Source organism: Nyctereutes procyonoides, unplaced genomic scaffold (genome assembly GCF_905146905.1).
Source record: "Nyctereutes procyonoides isolate TBG_1078 unplaced genomic scaffold, NYPRO_anot_genome, whole genome shotgun sequence".
Lineage (NCBI taxonomy): Eukaryota > Metazoa > Chordata > Mammalia > Carnivora > Canidae > Nyctereutes > Nyctereutes procyonoides.
Genome location: NW_026575034.1, coordinates 11,241,184 through 11,258,903, shown reverse-complemented (window position 1 = coordinate 11,258,903; position 17,720 = coordinate 11,241,184). Strand labels below are relative to the sequence as shown.

Genomic DNA, 17,720 nt, shown 5'->3' with positions numbered 1-17,720 from the left:
GAGCAGGCTTTGGCACCACTGCTCAGTGCCCCTTTACAGTGTATGGGGTGGGATCTCAAGAATACATAAATGCATTTCCATCAAGAGACTCCTAAGCCTGTATAAGAAATGAGGGGATAATGTTGGGAGTTGTAGCAAGTTGCTCCTAGGTCAGAGGAATGATGTGGGAAGAGGCTGGAAGAAGAAGGAAGTGAAGGGCAGAAGGAGGGGTGGTGCTGCAGGAGCCTGGGTAGAACAGAACCACAATTCTCACTGCTAGGGGATGAGCACATCCTGATAAGGGAGAGAGTGCAATTTGTTCATAGAAGACTCATCATCAATGTGATCCAGAGAATGAATGATGAAACTAGAAGGGTGTAAAGAAAAAAAAGCCAATGACATTGTTACCGGAGGAAGCATATCTGATATAAAGTATCTTAGGCATCCTATTAAGTAAGCACTTGATACATTCACTTATTTAACACTTGTAATAGCCCTATGGACTAAGAAAAGTATACCGAATCTGTACAAGTGACTCACCTAGAAAGTAGTAGAGCTGAGATTTGAACCCACATCCATATGACTTCTGACACTAAGTTCTGGGAAGAGAAGTTTAAGGTAAAAGAAACCAAGACAATAGGAAGTGAGGGGTGAATCAGCTGGCCTGGACATTTGTCATTTGTGCTTCCTTTATCCCATGCCAATGAGTCATTTCTCCTTCCTCTGCCCACAGCCCCAACATTTACTTGGGCATTCACCCCTACCTCACCCTCAGTTCTCAGAAGTGAAACATGTATCCTGGGCTTGTGCCAGTCAATGCATTCCCTGGCAACAGTACACAGTTTAGGGTTTAAATGTGATCTAAGCCTGTCCAATCAGAATGGCTCTGGACAAGAGCTTCTGAGCACGACTGGCTCTTTTCCTGCTAGACTTTCATCAGAAGAGTCTAGGGCTACCACAGCTACCTTGCCACCAGATCTTAGATTGGCCAGGGACCTCTACATGGAGTTGAAGAATGAATCCAAACCAGAGGTAGCTGGAGTCCACAGTCTGAGACAATGACTTCTAATATTGTCTGAGCCTTGAACCCACCTGTTTCTTTTTTTTTTTTTAAGATTTTATTTATTTATTCATGAGAGAGAGAGAGAGGCAGAGACGCAGGCAGAGAGAGAGGCAGGCTCCCTGCAGGGAGCCCGACATGGGACTCGATCTCAGGTCTCCAGGATCAGGCCCTGGGCTGAAGGCAGCGCTAAACTGCTGAGCCACCCGGGCTGCCCGAACCCACCTGTTTCTAAAGCTAAACCTATCCTGAACTTTTCAGTCAAGGGAACCAATGAATTCCTCCCTTAAGAAAAATTTGCCTGCATTTTCTGCTACCTGCAATCAGGAGTCTTACTATATATACCACATACACAAAGCACCTGCCCATGTGAATTAAGAATAGAAGCATCTGGTAAGAACCGAGTTGGGGACACACGGATATGCGACCACTGGAGCCCTCCACTTAACACAGATGGTTTTCCAATGCAGATCACCAAACTGGAGGAGAGGGAAGATTTAGTACTGCCTGATGAATAATTCTAACTAACCAAATGTCTGAACATCTTATTCTGGGGAAATAGAACATTTAATAAGTCTGGATTTGCTAAGCTGACTATTCCATTTCTCAGAAAGTTAAAGGGAAATGCTATCCTGCCTTTATTCTGACTCAAACGGTAAAACAAGTTGGGTTTTTGTTTTGTTTTTTAAGGAAGGAACCTAGGGCAAACACGATTTAGGGATTTTAAGAATTTATTAAGGGCATAAGAACAAATGTTAAAAGTTCAGAGAAAATCTAGGGACAATAGCCTGAGACCCTAAAAGGGAAGGAAAGCAGCCCAACAGATAAGGGATGGAGCCCCTCCAGAACAGAATCTGATGGTTAATTCAAAAATCTTCAAGTAGAAAAAAGTTACAAAAATAGCCAAATCTCAGCTAGGCAAATTAATCCTGAACAATTCAAGGCAGGCATCACTTGCCAATCACAATACTTCTTCCCCATAATCCTGATTTCATTCTCAGGCTACCTTTGACCCAGTATCCGGGTCATTATGATGAACTGAGTAGAAATGGGACACAAGAAAGAACCCATTTGCCACTGCTGGTCCAAAGAAGCCAGTTTGATAACACAGGCAGCTCTCAGATCTCAAGTTATAAAAGGACACGCACAAGAAATGGAAGGTGGGACACAAAATCAAGCACAGATGCACAGTGGAATGGGCCCACAGGAATGTGGCAGAAAGGGAAGAGTCTAGAAGGAGCTAAGCTTGGTTTTTTTGAAGCAAGGCAAAGCAAAAAACAAACTTTCTATTTTTCTAAAAATTAAAATGAAGGAGGAGGGGACGGCTTTAAAAGAATGAGATGTAGGTATCTCTGCTTGGGGAAGATGATTCACATAAATAAAACTGAATTCTTTAACTTCTGGGATTAGTTCCATACCTTAATCAAGAAGAAAGATGAGAGAAAGTCCAGGACAAGGAAGAAGATGGGAAAGGCCCAGGAGTTAACTCCCCAGGGCCATCAAGGAACTCGGGAATGGGTTCAAGAAACCCCTCAGGTGATCTCTGAGGAATCAAAGAGAACAGGAAAAATGCCAGAATATTAGAGACTGGCAAACAGCATCCTGAATTTCAAAAGAAGGGAACATCAGATTCCATTAGCCACAAGACTTCCATCAACCAAGAGGCTAAGCTACATCCTACACTGGGCAAATTTCACAGCACACAGGAAAGAAAGCACCAAGAAAAGGCAAACAACTCAGGAAAAAAAAAACAAAACAAAACAAAACAAAAAAAAAAAAAACGGGCAGAGGACACATACAGGCAGTTCACTGGGGAGGAAACAAGTAGCCAACAAACAGAAAAGATCTCTATCATCATGGACATACACATTGAAATAACCAGATACTATTCATCCACACAGCAGCTCAACAAAAAATTTTAAAGCTTGATAATATCAACTATTGGCAAAGATGTGGGAGATGAGGACTCTCACTAGTAGATTCCACAGCTTTCTTTAAAGGGCAATTTGGCATACTGATTAAAATTTAAAATGCATTATATTTTGATACAGCAATTTGAAAGACATATGCCGAGGCTTGTAAAGGCTTTTCATTACAGGACTATTCATAATAGTAAAAGATGAGGAAAGATAAACCATCCAAGGTTTGGAGCATTATGGTCCTTATACAATACCAATACAACAGTCCAAAATAAAGTTGATCCACATACACTGATAAAGAAGGATTTTGGGGGGCCACTGGGAGGCTCAGTCAGTTAAGTTTGCCTCTGGCTCAGGTCATGATCTCGGGGTCCTGGGATTGAGCCCCAAGTCAGGCTCCCTGCTCAGTGGGGAGTCTGCTTCTCTGTCTCCATTTGCTCCTCTCCCTGCTTGTGCTTTCTCTCAAGGATTAAGGGCAGCCCGGGTGGCTCAGCGGTTTAGGGCCGCCCTCAGCCCAGGGCCTGATCCTGGAGACCTGGAATCGAGTCCTGCATCGGGCTCCCTGCATGGAGCCTGCTTTTTCCTCTGCCTGTGTCTCGGCCCTTCTCTCTCTCTCTCTATCTCTCGCATGAATAAATATTTTTAAAAACAAAAAAATAAAGGATTAAGATGTTAGCATTCATGCTTTGAAAACACACAAAAGAAACTTACATATTTCTATAAGTGTATATATGTATATAAATGAAGATTACCCCAGAAAGGTGATTAAGAATATCTTTGCCTTTTTGCATTTTATTTTTTGAAGGATGAAAAGCAAAGACTAGGAAAGAATGAGCATTAGGGACCAGCATGTGCATTAGAAGCAAGACATGCCAAATGTACCCAGTTTCCTTCTCCTGGGATGATGAAGGAAATGGCAATGAACAGAGTGCCCACAGGGCTAATGGCAGAGGCTTTCACATCATCATTGTGGACACAATAGAAAAATGCAAACTGGGGGATCCCTGGGTGGCTCAGTAGTTTGGTGCCTGCTTTTGGCCCAGGGCGTGATCCTGGGGTCCTGGGATCAAGTCTTGCATCAGGCTCCCTGCATGGGGCCTGCTTCTCCCCCTGCCTGTGTCTTTGCCCACCCCACCCCACCCCCGCCATGAATAAATAAAATCTTTAAAAAAAAAAAAAAAAGAAAGAAAAAGAAAAATGCAGGCTGGATGACAATGCTAGGAGGCAGAGTCAGATTTGACTGAACACCTGCAGTTACTGATTCAGAGTCCACGTGGGAACTTCCAGGACAATCATTAGTCTTGTCCTAACATATTCACTCATCCAGTAGCTCGCTCGCTCACTCACCAGACATTTGACAGCTTACTCTGTGGCAGGTGTGCAGAAGATACAAAGACAATCCCTCCCTGAAGTCTAGGATACTGAAAAGCAGACAGAAGGTGAAAGAAAAAACAGCATGGAAAATGCTTGACTGAGGTATTACGGAAACTCCAAGGGGAGGACTAGACCCCAACCAGGCCCCTTGAAGGATGTCACTCTATACCAAAGGTCTGTTTCAAGAAAGATAGCATGAAACTAGGTAGTACCACTAATCCCAGAATACACATATATTGGAAAAGGCTGATAAGCTAAAACACACCATGTGAAATCCATTTGTAGTCACCGAAAAATCCTGCCTTTAGGTTACTAGAGAAGAACCTTTTATTTTGAGGCCTCACTAAAAGACCACAGTCAAAGAGGCCTCTCAGCTGAGCAAGGTGTCCAGAGAGTGAAAAACAGGCCCATGTCAGAGGAGGACTGGTCCAAGGCACACCCTGATTTTTCCAGGGCTCCCCTACCTTCTCAGAGCCTCTGACTCCACTCATCGTCCTCCTGCGCTTTCTCTCAGGGAATCACCCACAGCCAACAGACTCAGGAATTTCAACATCCCTGGCTGTACCCTTGGTTTGCCCATTTGAGGGAAGGGGCAGCTCCCTGGCTAGCCCCAGCAATGTGGTGGGCAGTCTGAGGCACGTTTTTCACTTTGCAAGATCTTTCTTGCCTGTCTCTTCTTCTTCCCCCATCTGGTGCCCCAGGTTGTCTCTCCCACCACACATCAGAGGAGGACAAATGAGAAATACACACACACCAGGTTCCAAGGCTCTGTACCTCAGGCAGTTACTTCACCCTTCCAGGTCTTTGCATTTCTCTGGCCAATGAAAAGAGGATCAAGTAACTTCTGGGGGATCTTACTGTGCATGCATTCTCCTCCCAGAAGAATTCATCATTAAATAGGACTTTCAAAGAAAGGGCAGTGCTTAATACAATTGAATGAATAGTGGAATTCGGGGCACCCAAGTGTTCTTATCTGGGTCCCCATCCTAGTGTGGGAAGTGCTCTGACAGAGACTCTCCACTGGGACTCACCTCTTCAGCGATGATCGAGACAGCACCTGTGCAGCCTGGTTCATGGCCCGGACCCACGCGTTCATGTCCTCCTGGGTGTCGGCACTGAAGTAGTAGGTCCTCATGCCCGACTGCTCAGCCTGAGAGCCCCCCATGGAGCTATTAGAGATGAGTGCTCGCATCCCCGTGTGCACAGCCTGTAAACACGAGGCGGAAACCCAGGTCAGGGAGGTCAGCACACATTTTACTTCCGGAAGTAACAAGCAGACAATGCTGCGGCCACGTTGTCCCCTCTTCCAGATTAAAAGCCTGAGCACCAGCCAACTTGTTCCCACACCTGGAAACCATCATGGCTGGATTTCCCCATTCCTGGTGCAGTCAGTCCCAGTGACAGCTGTGTCTGGTCTCCATGGTAAAAGCCCTGCAGCTGTACCTGTTCCTATTCATCTTACTCCTGCTTAGGGAGGGGCACCCAGGCAAGGCTTATGTGAAAGTTTTTCAAAACGCTCATTCTGTAGAAGAAAACTCTCTGGAATCTCTGTTGTGGTGCTTCCACAGCATGCGACTGTTGGAATTAAGCCAAAAATCAGCAGTCAGAACACGTGGCTTGGTGTAGGGATTCACTGTGCCTCAGAGCTTGGGCATGAAATGTGACATGTGCCCATCTAAGCTGCTGCTCTTCTGTCTCTCCAAAGAGGCACTAAAAAGGTTGACATTTGAAAATTCTTGCACACCTACTATGTGTCAGGAAGCCTCAAGGTGCTTTCACATGTATCTTTGCAAAAAGCTCATGAAGAGGTATTGGAAATGACTGTTGAAAAGCAACCAGGATGGGTGCAAACAAGAGGCAACCCCAGTTCCACCCTGTGTTCTAATAGGCAGGGGCCTGTTTTAAATTTGTAATGGAAAACCCCACCAAGTCTACATAGGAAGATGGTATGAGGAAGATCAACAAATCTGATCAATGCATAGTATGTGTCCCCTGGGTACTTCCATGACTTTAACCTCATTTTAATTCCAACAGGAATTTTAATTCTGAGAGGTAGGGACAGAGTCTCTATTTTACAAATGTGGCAAATGAAGGTCTAAGACATTAAATAACTTTTCCTGATCTCTATGCCCAGTAATGGATTCTTCACAGCATTTAACATTATCTGGTATTATTTATTTTACACACAAGTTTGCTTATCATCTGTCTCTTCCCTCCAAAATATAAACTCCATGAGAGCAGGGACTTCATTTATTCATTAATAAACTCTTCATTTATTCATCAAACATTTATTGAGCACTGACTGTGTGCCAGGCATTATTCCTGGGTATACTGTAGTGAATAAAATAGAGAAGTTCCCCTGGACAGTGGCCCCATAACATCTCTGATACCTCCTCCCAGACCTTCTGCACTGTTACAGAGTTCTGGGACAGGCACTTGCCCCACCAGACACAAGGCCACCCACAAGAACAGGGCACCCTCAAGGGTGTGATAGAGAAGTTTCCTACTATACTAACATTTGTGCAGCAAGCCTTGTCCAGGGACACTTCAAACATGGAGAGTTGGCATGTCTGCAAATGGGCCTTGGGAGTTAGATCCATCAAAAAAGAGGAGCTAGTCATGATCACAAACAACCTCAGTCACTAATCAAATTGCCAATATGTGCTGTGTCCAGCTGCCCTTGGTTCTGAAGAACAGGTTCCTAACTACACTCTGTGCTTGGACATAAAAGATGTATTAACTGTGAAAGTGAGAAGTACAGTTGGCCACGTGACCCAAATCCAAAGTGCCCTGAGCCCTAGGAAAATGCCAGAGCCAAGATAATCAGAAGTCTTCTCACCCCTTCCCTCATCTCATCTCAAAGATGCCTATCCTCTGCTCTTCGCTTTCCAATTAACACCACCAATTTTGCCTAACACTAGGCAAATTTGCACAACTAAAGAGAAAACTTTAGGTTATGCCTAAAGGAAATGAGGATGCAAGCAAGCAAGGAAGATTTTACCTCAAAAACTTAATGGCCCTAGGATATGATTGCTCTCCTGGCCCTTAAGACTCTGATCTAGATTCAGTACTAGGGAAAGAAGCTGGAATGCTCACACCTCATGCCCTCAGCATCGGTCTTTAGAACATAGAAGCCTAGGTCAGGGCCCATCAACTGACTCATTCTCTAACTCATTCATTCAACAATAATTGTTTTGTTTATGGGAAAGCGCTATACCAGAAATTGAGGGGACAGCCTTAATCAAGGCCAAGACAGTTTACAGTCACATAGAAGAGAAAGACCATGGACAAAAAAACTACAATTGTAAGAAGTATCATGAAGAACTTCAGGATGCTATAAGGGAGGACAGCAGGGGAACCTGGCCTGCCCTGGAGAAGGACTCACCTACAGAAGTGACATTTAAGCTGCCTTCTACATAGTAAGCAGATATTTTAGTAGGAGTAGCATAGAGGGATGTGTGGAACCCCAAGATGGATGAGAATATAATATGTTCAAGGAAGAAGCCAGTATGCCTGGCATGAAAAGGAAAGAGCAGGATGAAATGAGGCTACTGGAGTTGGCAGGGCCAGGTCACCAGGGCCTTGTGGTCATGTTAGGGTTTTGTCGCATTTACAAGAACAAGGAGAAGCTAGTAAAGGGTTTGAGCTGGGGAGTGGTGAGATCAGATTTTTGTCTGGAAAAACGACGCTGGCTTCAATGTGAAGAAATTAGAGCAGGGCTGGGGCAGATGAGGGAGTGGGAGCAGGAGATCTCTACAGAAGCACCTCTATAGGTGAGAGATGGTGGGAGGGGCTGAAAAGAAGAGGATCGCCTTGAGTCTGCACAAAACTAGGAGGTAATGTTAGCAGGACCTGGGGATAGATTGGGCCTGAGAGCTGAGAATGGTAATTTTCAAGGATAAAACTGTCAGGTTTATGACTTAAAAAGACTGCCTATGTGTTGACATTAAGAAGGAGCTCCTCGTGCCCAACCTTCAGGCTGACTCCGAGCAGCACAGTGAACTGCGTTAGAACTCAAGGCCCTGGAGTCAGCCTGACATATATGGTGACCCTGCTGCCTCTTACCTCAGGGCAACCTGGACAAGCTGCTCAACCTCCCCACGCCTCTGATTCCCTGTCTTCAAAATGGGACTGTGGGTGATGGTGGTATTTTCCATTTAAGGCTACGTGAGTACTAAATGAAATAATGCACATATGGAACTGAAAGCATTTTTAAGGCTGTTATTCAAGGCTCAAAAGATATGTTAGTTGATGTTATTATAGGACCACTATAATCTTGAGTAATCTAAGCTGATTGACTGAACTTTCTAGAAACTGAAAGACTCTCTTCTGCTCTCCCCATTGCTAATGTACAAAGGACTAAACATGAATTACAAGAAAGCCTGAACTCAGGATGTATAAGCAGTGTCACTGACCACAGCTCCTTCTTAAAATGACTGCTTTGTGTGGTCTCTGTCTGCAGATTGGGACTAGCCCCATCTACCCAGGCAGAACCAGCTGATGGGCTAGTTTTCCAGGTGAAAGCTCTAGATAACTAAACCAACCACTTGCAATGCAGTGACAAGAGCTGTAGATGTACAGAAGAAGGGCACTTAACCTATCTGGAGAACTCAAGGAAGGCTTCCTGAAGGAGGTGACCCCCAGGCAGAGACCTGAAGGACTTATTAAGAGTTGGGGAAAGGGCATTCTGGGCTATGGCAGAAGCTCAGGCAAAGGCCTGAGGGCAAGAAATGTCCTGGGGCCCCAGGCAACTGTACATGGCTGGAGGGAAAATCTAAGATGGGAGTGGCTAAAGATGGGGCTGGAGAGAGAAGCTGGGGCTGGTAAACCAAGACTGGGCTTTACACTGCAGGCAATGGGGAACCATGGGAGGGTTTGTGGTGAGAGCACAGCCTGAACAGATGTGCCGTTCAGAAAGTGTGCAAGATGGACTGGAGGCTGCAGAGTCCGAGGGCAGAAGTTGTGGTAAAACCAACATCTATGGAGCACTCACCATGTGCTCAGCAGAAAGTTAGTTACCAATAGGAAGAACAATGGTCAAGACAGAATAGTGACAGGACAGTGGAAAAAAGTAGATGGAGGGCAAAACGGAAATGGGAGAGGGAAAGGGTAGCTCTTCCCTGTTCTCTTAACCCCTAATAACCCTCCACGGTGATGGGGACTCTAGAACAGAACCCCCTGAAGGCAAGGACCTTATCTTTCTCATTGTTGTATCCCCAGCATCCACATCCTACCAAGTAGAACAATGAAGCACAAAGTTTGCTGAATATAAATAAGTGAAAAATCACATTTCGGCTGGCCGTTAGCCAGAATCTAAAGCAGAGGTCTTAACCTTTTGGGCAGCATGAATCCTTTGGATAGTTTCATAAATCCTAAGAACTCTTCTCAGAAGGTTTCTAAGTATGCAAATAAAAGAAAGGAAGTAAAAAAAATAAAAATAAAAAAGAAAGGAAGTTTGTTATACTGAAATACAGTTACTAAAATTTTCTTAAATGTGGTATAATGATAGAGGTACTTCTTTAATAATTCATTATTAAGAAATGTAACAATTATTATAATTTCAAAGTGGCGATGAGCATAATGCTATTTTAAGATATTTACAATAGTCATGATGGGATATAAAGAGCTTTCTGGTTTCTATTGGTGATCAAGGCAGAGGTGCTACAGATACCTGCTGTTGCCTGCTTTCTTAATCAAAGGAAACATTATAGGTTAAAAAAGTAAAGATGTGATTTATCCACTGATACTTGGGGATCTGTAGAGCTCAGGTCAGGAAACCTTGGTCTTGAGAGAAGAAGAACAGCTCAAAAGAGAATAAGGCTTTTTCCCCATTGAGGATCCTTGGATCCTTTGCTGCATGGAAATGTTTTTTTTTGCTCCAGATCCTGGACCTGAGGGGCAAACTTATTCTGAGGTGACCAAGCCAAGGTGAGCAAGCCAAGGTTGGCTGTGCATCCAATAGGAGCTCTTTGGGGAGGCACCCAGATGAGCCACCAGAGCACAAAAGGTCAGGGCATTACAGAATGTCTCCTAGATGCCACCAAGAGCCCTGCTTGGCCCTCCTACAGAGCTGCCTGTGTCTCAGGGTCTATCCAGCACCAGAGTCCCTGGTAATACAATAGGGGCTGCCAAGATTCAGGCACTATTGAAAAAGAAAGACAAGGAAAGGGCACCTGGGTAGCTCAGTCAGTTAAGCAGCTGCCTTCAGCTCAGGGCATGATCCCAGGGTCCTGGGATCAAGCCCCGTGTCATGGGCTCCTTGCTCAGCAGGGAGTCTGCTTCTCCCTCTCCCTCTGCTCATGCTTGAGCTCAGGAAGGAAGGAAGGAAGGGAGGGAGGGAGGGAGGGAGGGAGGGAGGAAGGAGGGAAGGAGGGAGGGAGGGAGGGAGGGAGGGAGGGAGGGAGGGAGGGAGGGAGGGAGGGAGACAAGGAAAGGACCATATAACCTTTCAGGTTGTGCCTATCTACAACCACAGATACTCTTGACAATCTCAAGCAAGGTACCCTAGCAACAGTCAGAGAATTTCAGCTCTGGAAATAATGAAGAGCTGACATCAGAAGCAGGAATAAGGGCCAGGATACTAAACACTGTGCCTTCCTCAGTGTCCCCAAGAACATGGATCCTGAACTGCCCAAGAGTCCCACTTTCTGGCCCCTAAAAAAACAATGCTGCAATCAAAGGGAAAGAGAACTCTATCACAAAGGAAACCATAACTCTGTGGAAAACCAGCTGACCACCACTAGACCTGCTTGCAGCAGTTTTTCTCTATTCTCAGACCCTGAGGATCCCCCACAGGGATCCCCCAAACACAAGTATGCCTTGTCTCTCAGACAAAAGATTTAGCTAAGCAACACTCTTAGTAAAGTCCTTCTAAGAAAAATTTTTTTCAAAAAGAATCTATGACACATAAAAGATGTTTTTCTAAATCTGTTTTCACACCTCCCAGTGAAGTGTTAAGATGCAATATATATAGTTACAATCAGTTACTTTGACCATATTTCAAATGCTGTCCCCAAGAATTACATAGAACAGTATCCCAACTGTTTGCCCAGTAACAACGCTGAACCTCAGAAAGGAAGGTTTTCTGAGGAAGACCTTTAGGCTGCAAAAGACCAGGGTGAAACCCGTTGAACACAATGTTCTCAGAGCCAGGAATCAGCAGGAGAGGCTTCTGAACGATTAAATACAAGAGTCTTCCTAAAATGATAATAATAAACATTAATTCAAATCACTTCCCATCTCCTACAACTTGCATGCAGGAGATGACCAAAATGAGAAGAGAAAGAAACCATCCTTCCTCCCTAGAATGTAATTGTAAGAGGATAGAGTTCATGTTCAAGTTCTGTCACCATCATCAGCTTTGCGACTTTGAAGTACTCTAATCCTTGTGTTCTTTTTTTTTTTTTTTTTTTTTTTTAAATTATTTATTTATGATAGTCACAGAGAGAGAGAGAGAGGCAGAGACACAGGCAGAGGGAGAAGCAGGCTCCATGCACCGGGAGCCCGATATGGGATTCGATCCCGGGTCTCCAGGATCGCGCCCTGAGCCAAAGGCAGGCGCCAAACCGCTGCGCCACCCAGGGATCCCTAATCCTTGTGTTCTTAATCTATAAAGATTAAGATATAAATACTGACTGCACAATATTGGTTCTCCACAACCTTAAATGAGCTTACGTGGAGAGAAGTATGTCTCTAGTCATAAAAGGTTTTACAAATATAAAGCAATAGTATGTCATGCAACAAGAAATAGGGAAGGATCCCAGAATCTTTAACCCACAGCAACTCTGCAGTCATCAGGAACAGTGACAGTCAGGGGAGAGAGGGACAGCTCCAATCTGGCAATAAACAAAGCTAACGCATCAGCCCAGGAAGGAAAGGTAGAAGATGAGACTGACTTTCCAACCACCGCCCCCACGACAGACTCCAGATCAAGATGTTGATGCAGACTATCACTTTCCAGTGACACTGCGGATAACACATACCAATGCTCTCCCTAACCCTTACAGAATACGGTGTGTGTCTTATCTTGTGCTTTTCCATGATCCTTTAACTATCCTATGGTTGGCAAACTTGACTTCTGTTCATCCTCTGCTTTAGTACCTAATTCCAGTACCCATTTTACACCCTAAACATGGGAATAGCTAAGCTGAATGAGTAGTGGGTTGCCTTGTACCCTGAGCAGTGTGAGAGGGTGTTTCCCGGTGGCTACTGGCACCAAAGGCCACTTGTTTCACTGGGACTTCTACTTAACTGCCAGCAAAGTAGATCTTCAACCTACCCTATCTTTACCAACCCTAGGAGGCCCAAGAAATAGCAGCAGTGCAGGAAATGTGTGGAGGTCACCAAAGGAGATGGTCTCAGGATTCCCCAAGTTTGGGCCTGACCACCACCTTCCTGGACCCTCCACATCTGGCCCTGAAGATGCCAGAGGGCATCAAAGGCCTGCCGTCAATTATCATGGCCACGTTCACTACATATGACATATGACCAAGTAGAAGAGTAGAAAGGAGAAAGGAGGTTTTACTGTTGAAGGGATTTCCCTATGAATCTTCAGTGATCCAGGAAAAAAAAACAAAAAACAAATTTGATTCTATTTGCTTTTCAACAAGATGAACAAAGTGGACAAACCTGAAAATCTCTTGATGGTGAGATTCTAACCCTCGGTGTATGTTTTCATAATATAATTGACAGAAATCCACTCTGAGGGACCATCACTTACACTGAGTGGCTGGACACTAGTTAGACTAGCTGACTGCAGTGAAGGGAAGGCATGAGGGGGACTAATTTTTTTTTTAATATTTTATTTATTTATGTCAGAGAGAGAGGATATATGAGTGAGAGAGGGGGAAGCTGTCTGTTGGTGAGCAGAGAGCCCGATGCGGAGCTCGATCCCAGGACCCTGGGATCAGGGCCTGAGCTGAAGGTAGATGCTTAACTGACTGAGCCATCCAAGCACCTCCATGAGGGGGACTAGTAAACACAGGACTGGTGGCAATAGGAAAGAGGGGTCTGAATACTTGAGCAAAGCTGGTGGATTCAGAAGCTCAGATACAAATGAAATGACTTTTGATGTGGTATTATTCTCATTTAAAGAATTTATTTGAGAAACTAAAGAATTTATAATCTTGTTATCATGCATCTGAACTTCTTAACTTCTTCCCCATCCCCCACAACAAACAACTGCTTTTACAAGCCATTATTGGGAACCCAAGGTTTCTTAGGGTAGAATAGCTGCCCTGAGGGGGAAAGGGCAGTACCTTAAAGGAATACTTGCGACTTATGCGGTCCTCGGGGGCCACAGGCGAGATCACGTAGCTGGGCAGAGGGATGCTCCCAAGGACCGCTTCTTCTCGGCTGTCTTTGAATGGAAAAAACACATCAGAATAACCTCTGTGGCAGCTTCCCTGAGTTGGTCCATCCCACTGCCCCAGTTCAGGGCTCCTTACAGCTCCCTAGGACTACTGCAATCACTGATCATCCCTTCAGATGCTCCCTGGGGAACTTTGTGCTAACACAGGAATGACACAGGTTAATCAGATGGGGGCAGAGACAGGCATGGAAACATGCTCAGTGCAACCTGTGAGTTTCTGAAACTCAGCTGTATACCAAGTGCTGTGGGAGCACAGAGGCAGAAGTGGCACAGTCTGGAGAAATGGAGAAGGCTTCAGAAGGTGATATCTAATGTGTTTTAAAGGATTGGAGAAGGGCATTCTGGGAAGAGCAAACCCCATAGGCAAAGTTAGAGCATGTGCGAAATATCCTACCTTCTACATCTATTCTCTTCCTCCTCTAAACCATCTTCATTACCGAGCTAACTTCCTAATGACAGAGTTGGTCCTGTCACTCCCTTACTCAAAGGCACTTGCTGACGGCCTACTGGATGCAAAACGAAGCCCAACTTACTCTACCTGGGGTCATAGCCCTCTTGCGTTTTGGCCCTAGCCCACCTCTTGAGCCTTGTTTTCAAGTATGTTCTACATGCAAGACCCACTCAGGCCTCACAGGTCTGTCATTCCACTTTCTTCTGCTTCTGGAACTTTATTCAAGTGGTTTCCTCTGCTTGAAATGTCCATCTGCCCCCATACACAGGCAAAGCTCTACCCATCTTTACAAGCCCAACTCAAATCCCATTTATTCTGAAAGTCCCCCCAAATTCTCCAATTTGGAATTCTCCAAGGAATTAACTTCCAACACTCCCTGAATTGCTTAAGCACACTGAATGCCTTATAAAGCACCTAACACAGCCTACTCTTGTCTTAGAAGTAAACTCTCTCTTCCTTCTTATTTTGAGTCTTAACTTCTTCCTCACTATTGCACAGCCCCTAACTCTATGGAGTGGGGCTCCATAAACATACATGCGGCCAACTCAACTCACCAGTTATCCATCCAATATAATAGGGGATAGATCCAGACAACAAGTTACAACATATGATGAAATAAGGATTTATCCATAGTTCCCACTTCTCCAGATTGTGTTGAAAGTATGCCTGTGTTCCAAATGGGGTAGAATCACAGACAACAACAGACTTGGAGAACGTAAGCAGCAGATAAACTGGATTCTCCTTACTTTAACTCAACAAATGGCACTTCGAGTGCAGGGATTGCTAAAAAGTCACCAACCCACCACATATGTAAAAGTGAACACTTTGGCAAATAAATAGGTTATATATTATCTCAGGCCACTGGTTCACTCACTGGATTTGAAAATATAATCACCTGTATCACCTTACCACCCATTCCAACATAAAGATCCCTTGGTGGCCTGAGCCTCAGCTCACCTTTATAGTAAAATAAGCAATAATCAGCAAGCACAAACCACCTCCTTTTCCACAGTCTCATCCCAGAACTGTCCTGCAAAGCAAAGAAAACTAATCAGACCATATCTGAGTATACTCTTCCCTCCCCTTTCCAATCATGCATGATGTGATGCTAGAAACAAGACTTGCCCATATCCACTCTTTCTTACAATAAATTAATGAATTTTTATTGCAAGGCCATTTCTGAAAAGGACATTGAAATTTAGATTCAATGATGGTTTATCCCAAGGAACTTTTGTGCGTGTTCTGGAAACAGATTAATATAAGTATCTTTCTTTTAGAAAGGAAAATGTGAATTTAAAAAATACAGTTCTTCCATTAAGAAAGAAATCAGCTTTTAACAAAAAAGAAGCTATTTATTTATTTAGGTGCTATTCTATAAATACCTTCACTTATGTTGATGAGAAAACTGATTTACATAGTATGAAACAAGAAATTTAAGTTAGTTAATTAATCAATGAAGCAAAGTTCTCATTTGACCAAGTTCCATTCTCTATCATAAGGGGCTAATTTTGCCATGGATTTTCCTTCCACTCAATGAAAGGGACTTGGTTATCTTGCTATCAAACCGCCTCATAACATGAATTTGTCTTTACACATCTAAAACGTAAATCAATACATTTATTAAAAACATTTTAGGTGATTGTGAAAATTCTAAAAAAACATGGCCAGGGTAGGGAAATAGTAGTGCTATAGAGTCATTTTAACCCCCTAAACCTAGGAAAACTCCAGAGCTGCTCTTAGCTGTTAAAACTGTTTTCCTTCTGCAAGTTTTCTACAAGTTTAAATTTAAAATAATAACAGTTATGTCAGTTTCTAAACCTAAGCACAACATGAAGTTTGTTCATTCTCCCCTTACTAAAGTGCTAAAAACAAATTTAATTTGTTGAGTTAATGTTATTTCTTGGTTTTATCTTCTGCACTGACCAGATGATCTCTAAGATCTTGGCATATTGCTTTGTTTGGAAAACTCCTCTCCATCCTTCCACCCTAGTGCAAATGTCACTTCCTCTGGGAAGCCTTTCAAGACTGCAAGCACAGCTACACTCTCTGTGATATGTGTCCACAGCACTCGATGCAGGCCTCTTACAGTTACAGCAGAGCCATGGGGTCCAGGCTAGGCAGGACCTGTGCTGCCTGGTGCTGGGGAGAAGAATTACTTATACCTTCTTTTCTCTGCCTCCACATATCAAAGGAGCATACTTTTGCTTAATGGGGACAGGGATGCAAAAGGAAAAGTCAGAAGGTTATTCTGGGAAAAGAGATGGGCAGAGAGGCAAGGAAAGAGACACAGCTGTGAGGGAAGAGGGAATCATTGAGAGACGTGCCAGCACAGTGTCTGACAGAGGAGGCTGAAGAGCTATGGGAGCTGCCATGGTGAGTCTGAGGGGAGAGAGATCTCAAGGGGACTTCTAGGGATTTCTGTGTGGTGGGCAGCCTAATGCCCTGCTCTGTCTTCCCATAAAGCCTTTGGTAAAAATTAACATCATAGCTCTTGCAATTTGTGATTTTTTTGGATGGTATGATAAGTGAGAGACCATGAGGGTAACAACAGGGCATGTCCGAGATGTGTCTGTTTCCCCAGCAGACTGAGTTCCTCCACAGCGGGAACCACATGTTATTCATCTCCTTACACTTGCTGTGAGAGCACCTAGAACAGGGCAGGCAGGCAGGGGCAGTCAATTAAGTGTCCAACTCTTGGTTTCTGCTCAGATCATGATCTCAGGGTTGTGGGATCAAGCCCCACATCCAGCTTCACATTCAGCGCAGAGTCTGCTTAAGATTCTGTCTCCCTCTGTTCCCCTACCCTGCTCGTGCACGCACCCTCTCTTTCTCCCTCTCTCTCCTCTCTAAAATAAATAAATAAATCTTTAAAAAAAAAAATAGAACCTGGCAGGCACTTGGTAAACAGATGGACAGACAGACGAACACATGGGTGGATGGCAAGGAGAGAAGGAAGGAGACAAAAGGACATGATCTCTGGCCCTGGGAGCGCACAGCCTGACAAGAGACAGAACAGTTAGTGGTGAGTTCAGGGATGCAGGATAGCCTCAGGGGAGTTGACAGGGCTTCCTGAGTGAAGGGGAGTGAAGGAGAAGAAAAAGCTGGTTCTAACCAGGGTATCTAGGAGAATGTTGGTATAATCACCAAGGTCCAGAAAAGGTAGGTTGGGGGGAAAAAGAGGTAAAGGGTAAGGAGGCGAGAGCTGAGTTTGGCTGATCTGGAATCTGAGGTGGCTAGGGGAGCTAGATACGTGTGCTAGACCATGGGAGAGGAAAAGATGGGATTTGTCAGCCAAATGATAACAAAGGCTCTTTCACATCAAGAGGAGAGTGCTGACAGGGGATTGGTTGTAAGGCTGAATTCATGCTGACCTACCCGCACTAGTGCCTGGTCCCAGGGCAGCCAATAGCTCTGGGGGCCCAACTGGTCAAGTGGGCTTGGGGAGGGAAGCTGCAGCCATTGAGCAGATGGTCCACTCAAAAATGGACAGCACAAGACAAACTCAGGAACAGAGAGCTTATTCTGAGTCTGTCCCCATTTCCAGGTTAAGGAATGAGATCAGCAAGA

General features: G+C 44.5%; 1 protein-coding gene across 9 annotated transcripts in view; it reads right to left on the bottom strand.

The window, feature by feature from the left end:
• PLEKHA7 (pleckstrin homology domain containing A7) overlaps positions 1-17,720 on the bottom strand; it is a 228,264-nt gene that overhangs the window by 67,544 nt on the left and 143,000 nt on the right. For all 9 annotated transcript variants that reach the window (XM_055317621.1, XM_055317613.1, XM_055317612.1 and 6 more), the window contains 3 exons: positions 15,111-15,183; positions 13,590-13,690; positions 5,364-5,539 (listed from right to left, as the gene is read on the bottom strand). In XM_055317621.1, the coding sequence (XP_055173596.1) occupies positions 5,364-5,539; positions 13,590-13,690; positions 15,111-15,183 (350 nt within the window). The remainder of the gene's footprint in view (positions 1-5,363; positions 5,540-13,589; positions 13,691-15,110; positions 15,184-17,720) is intronic.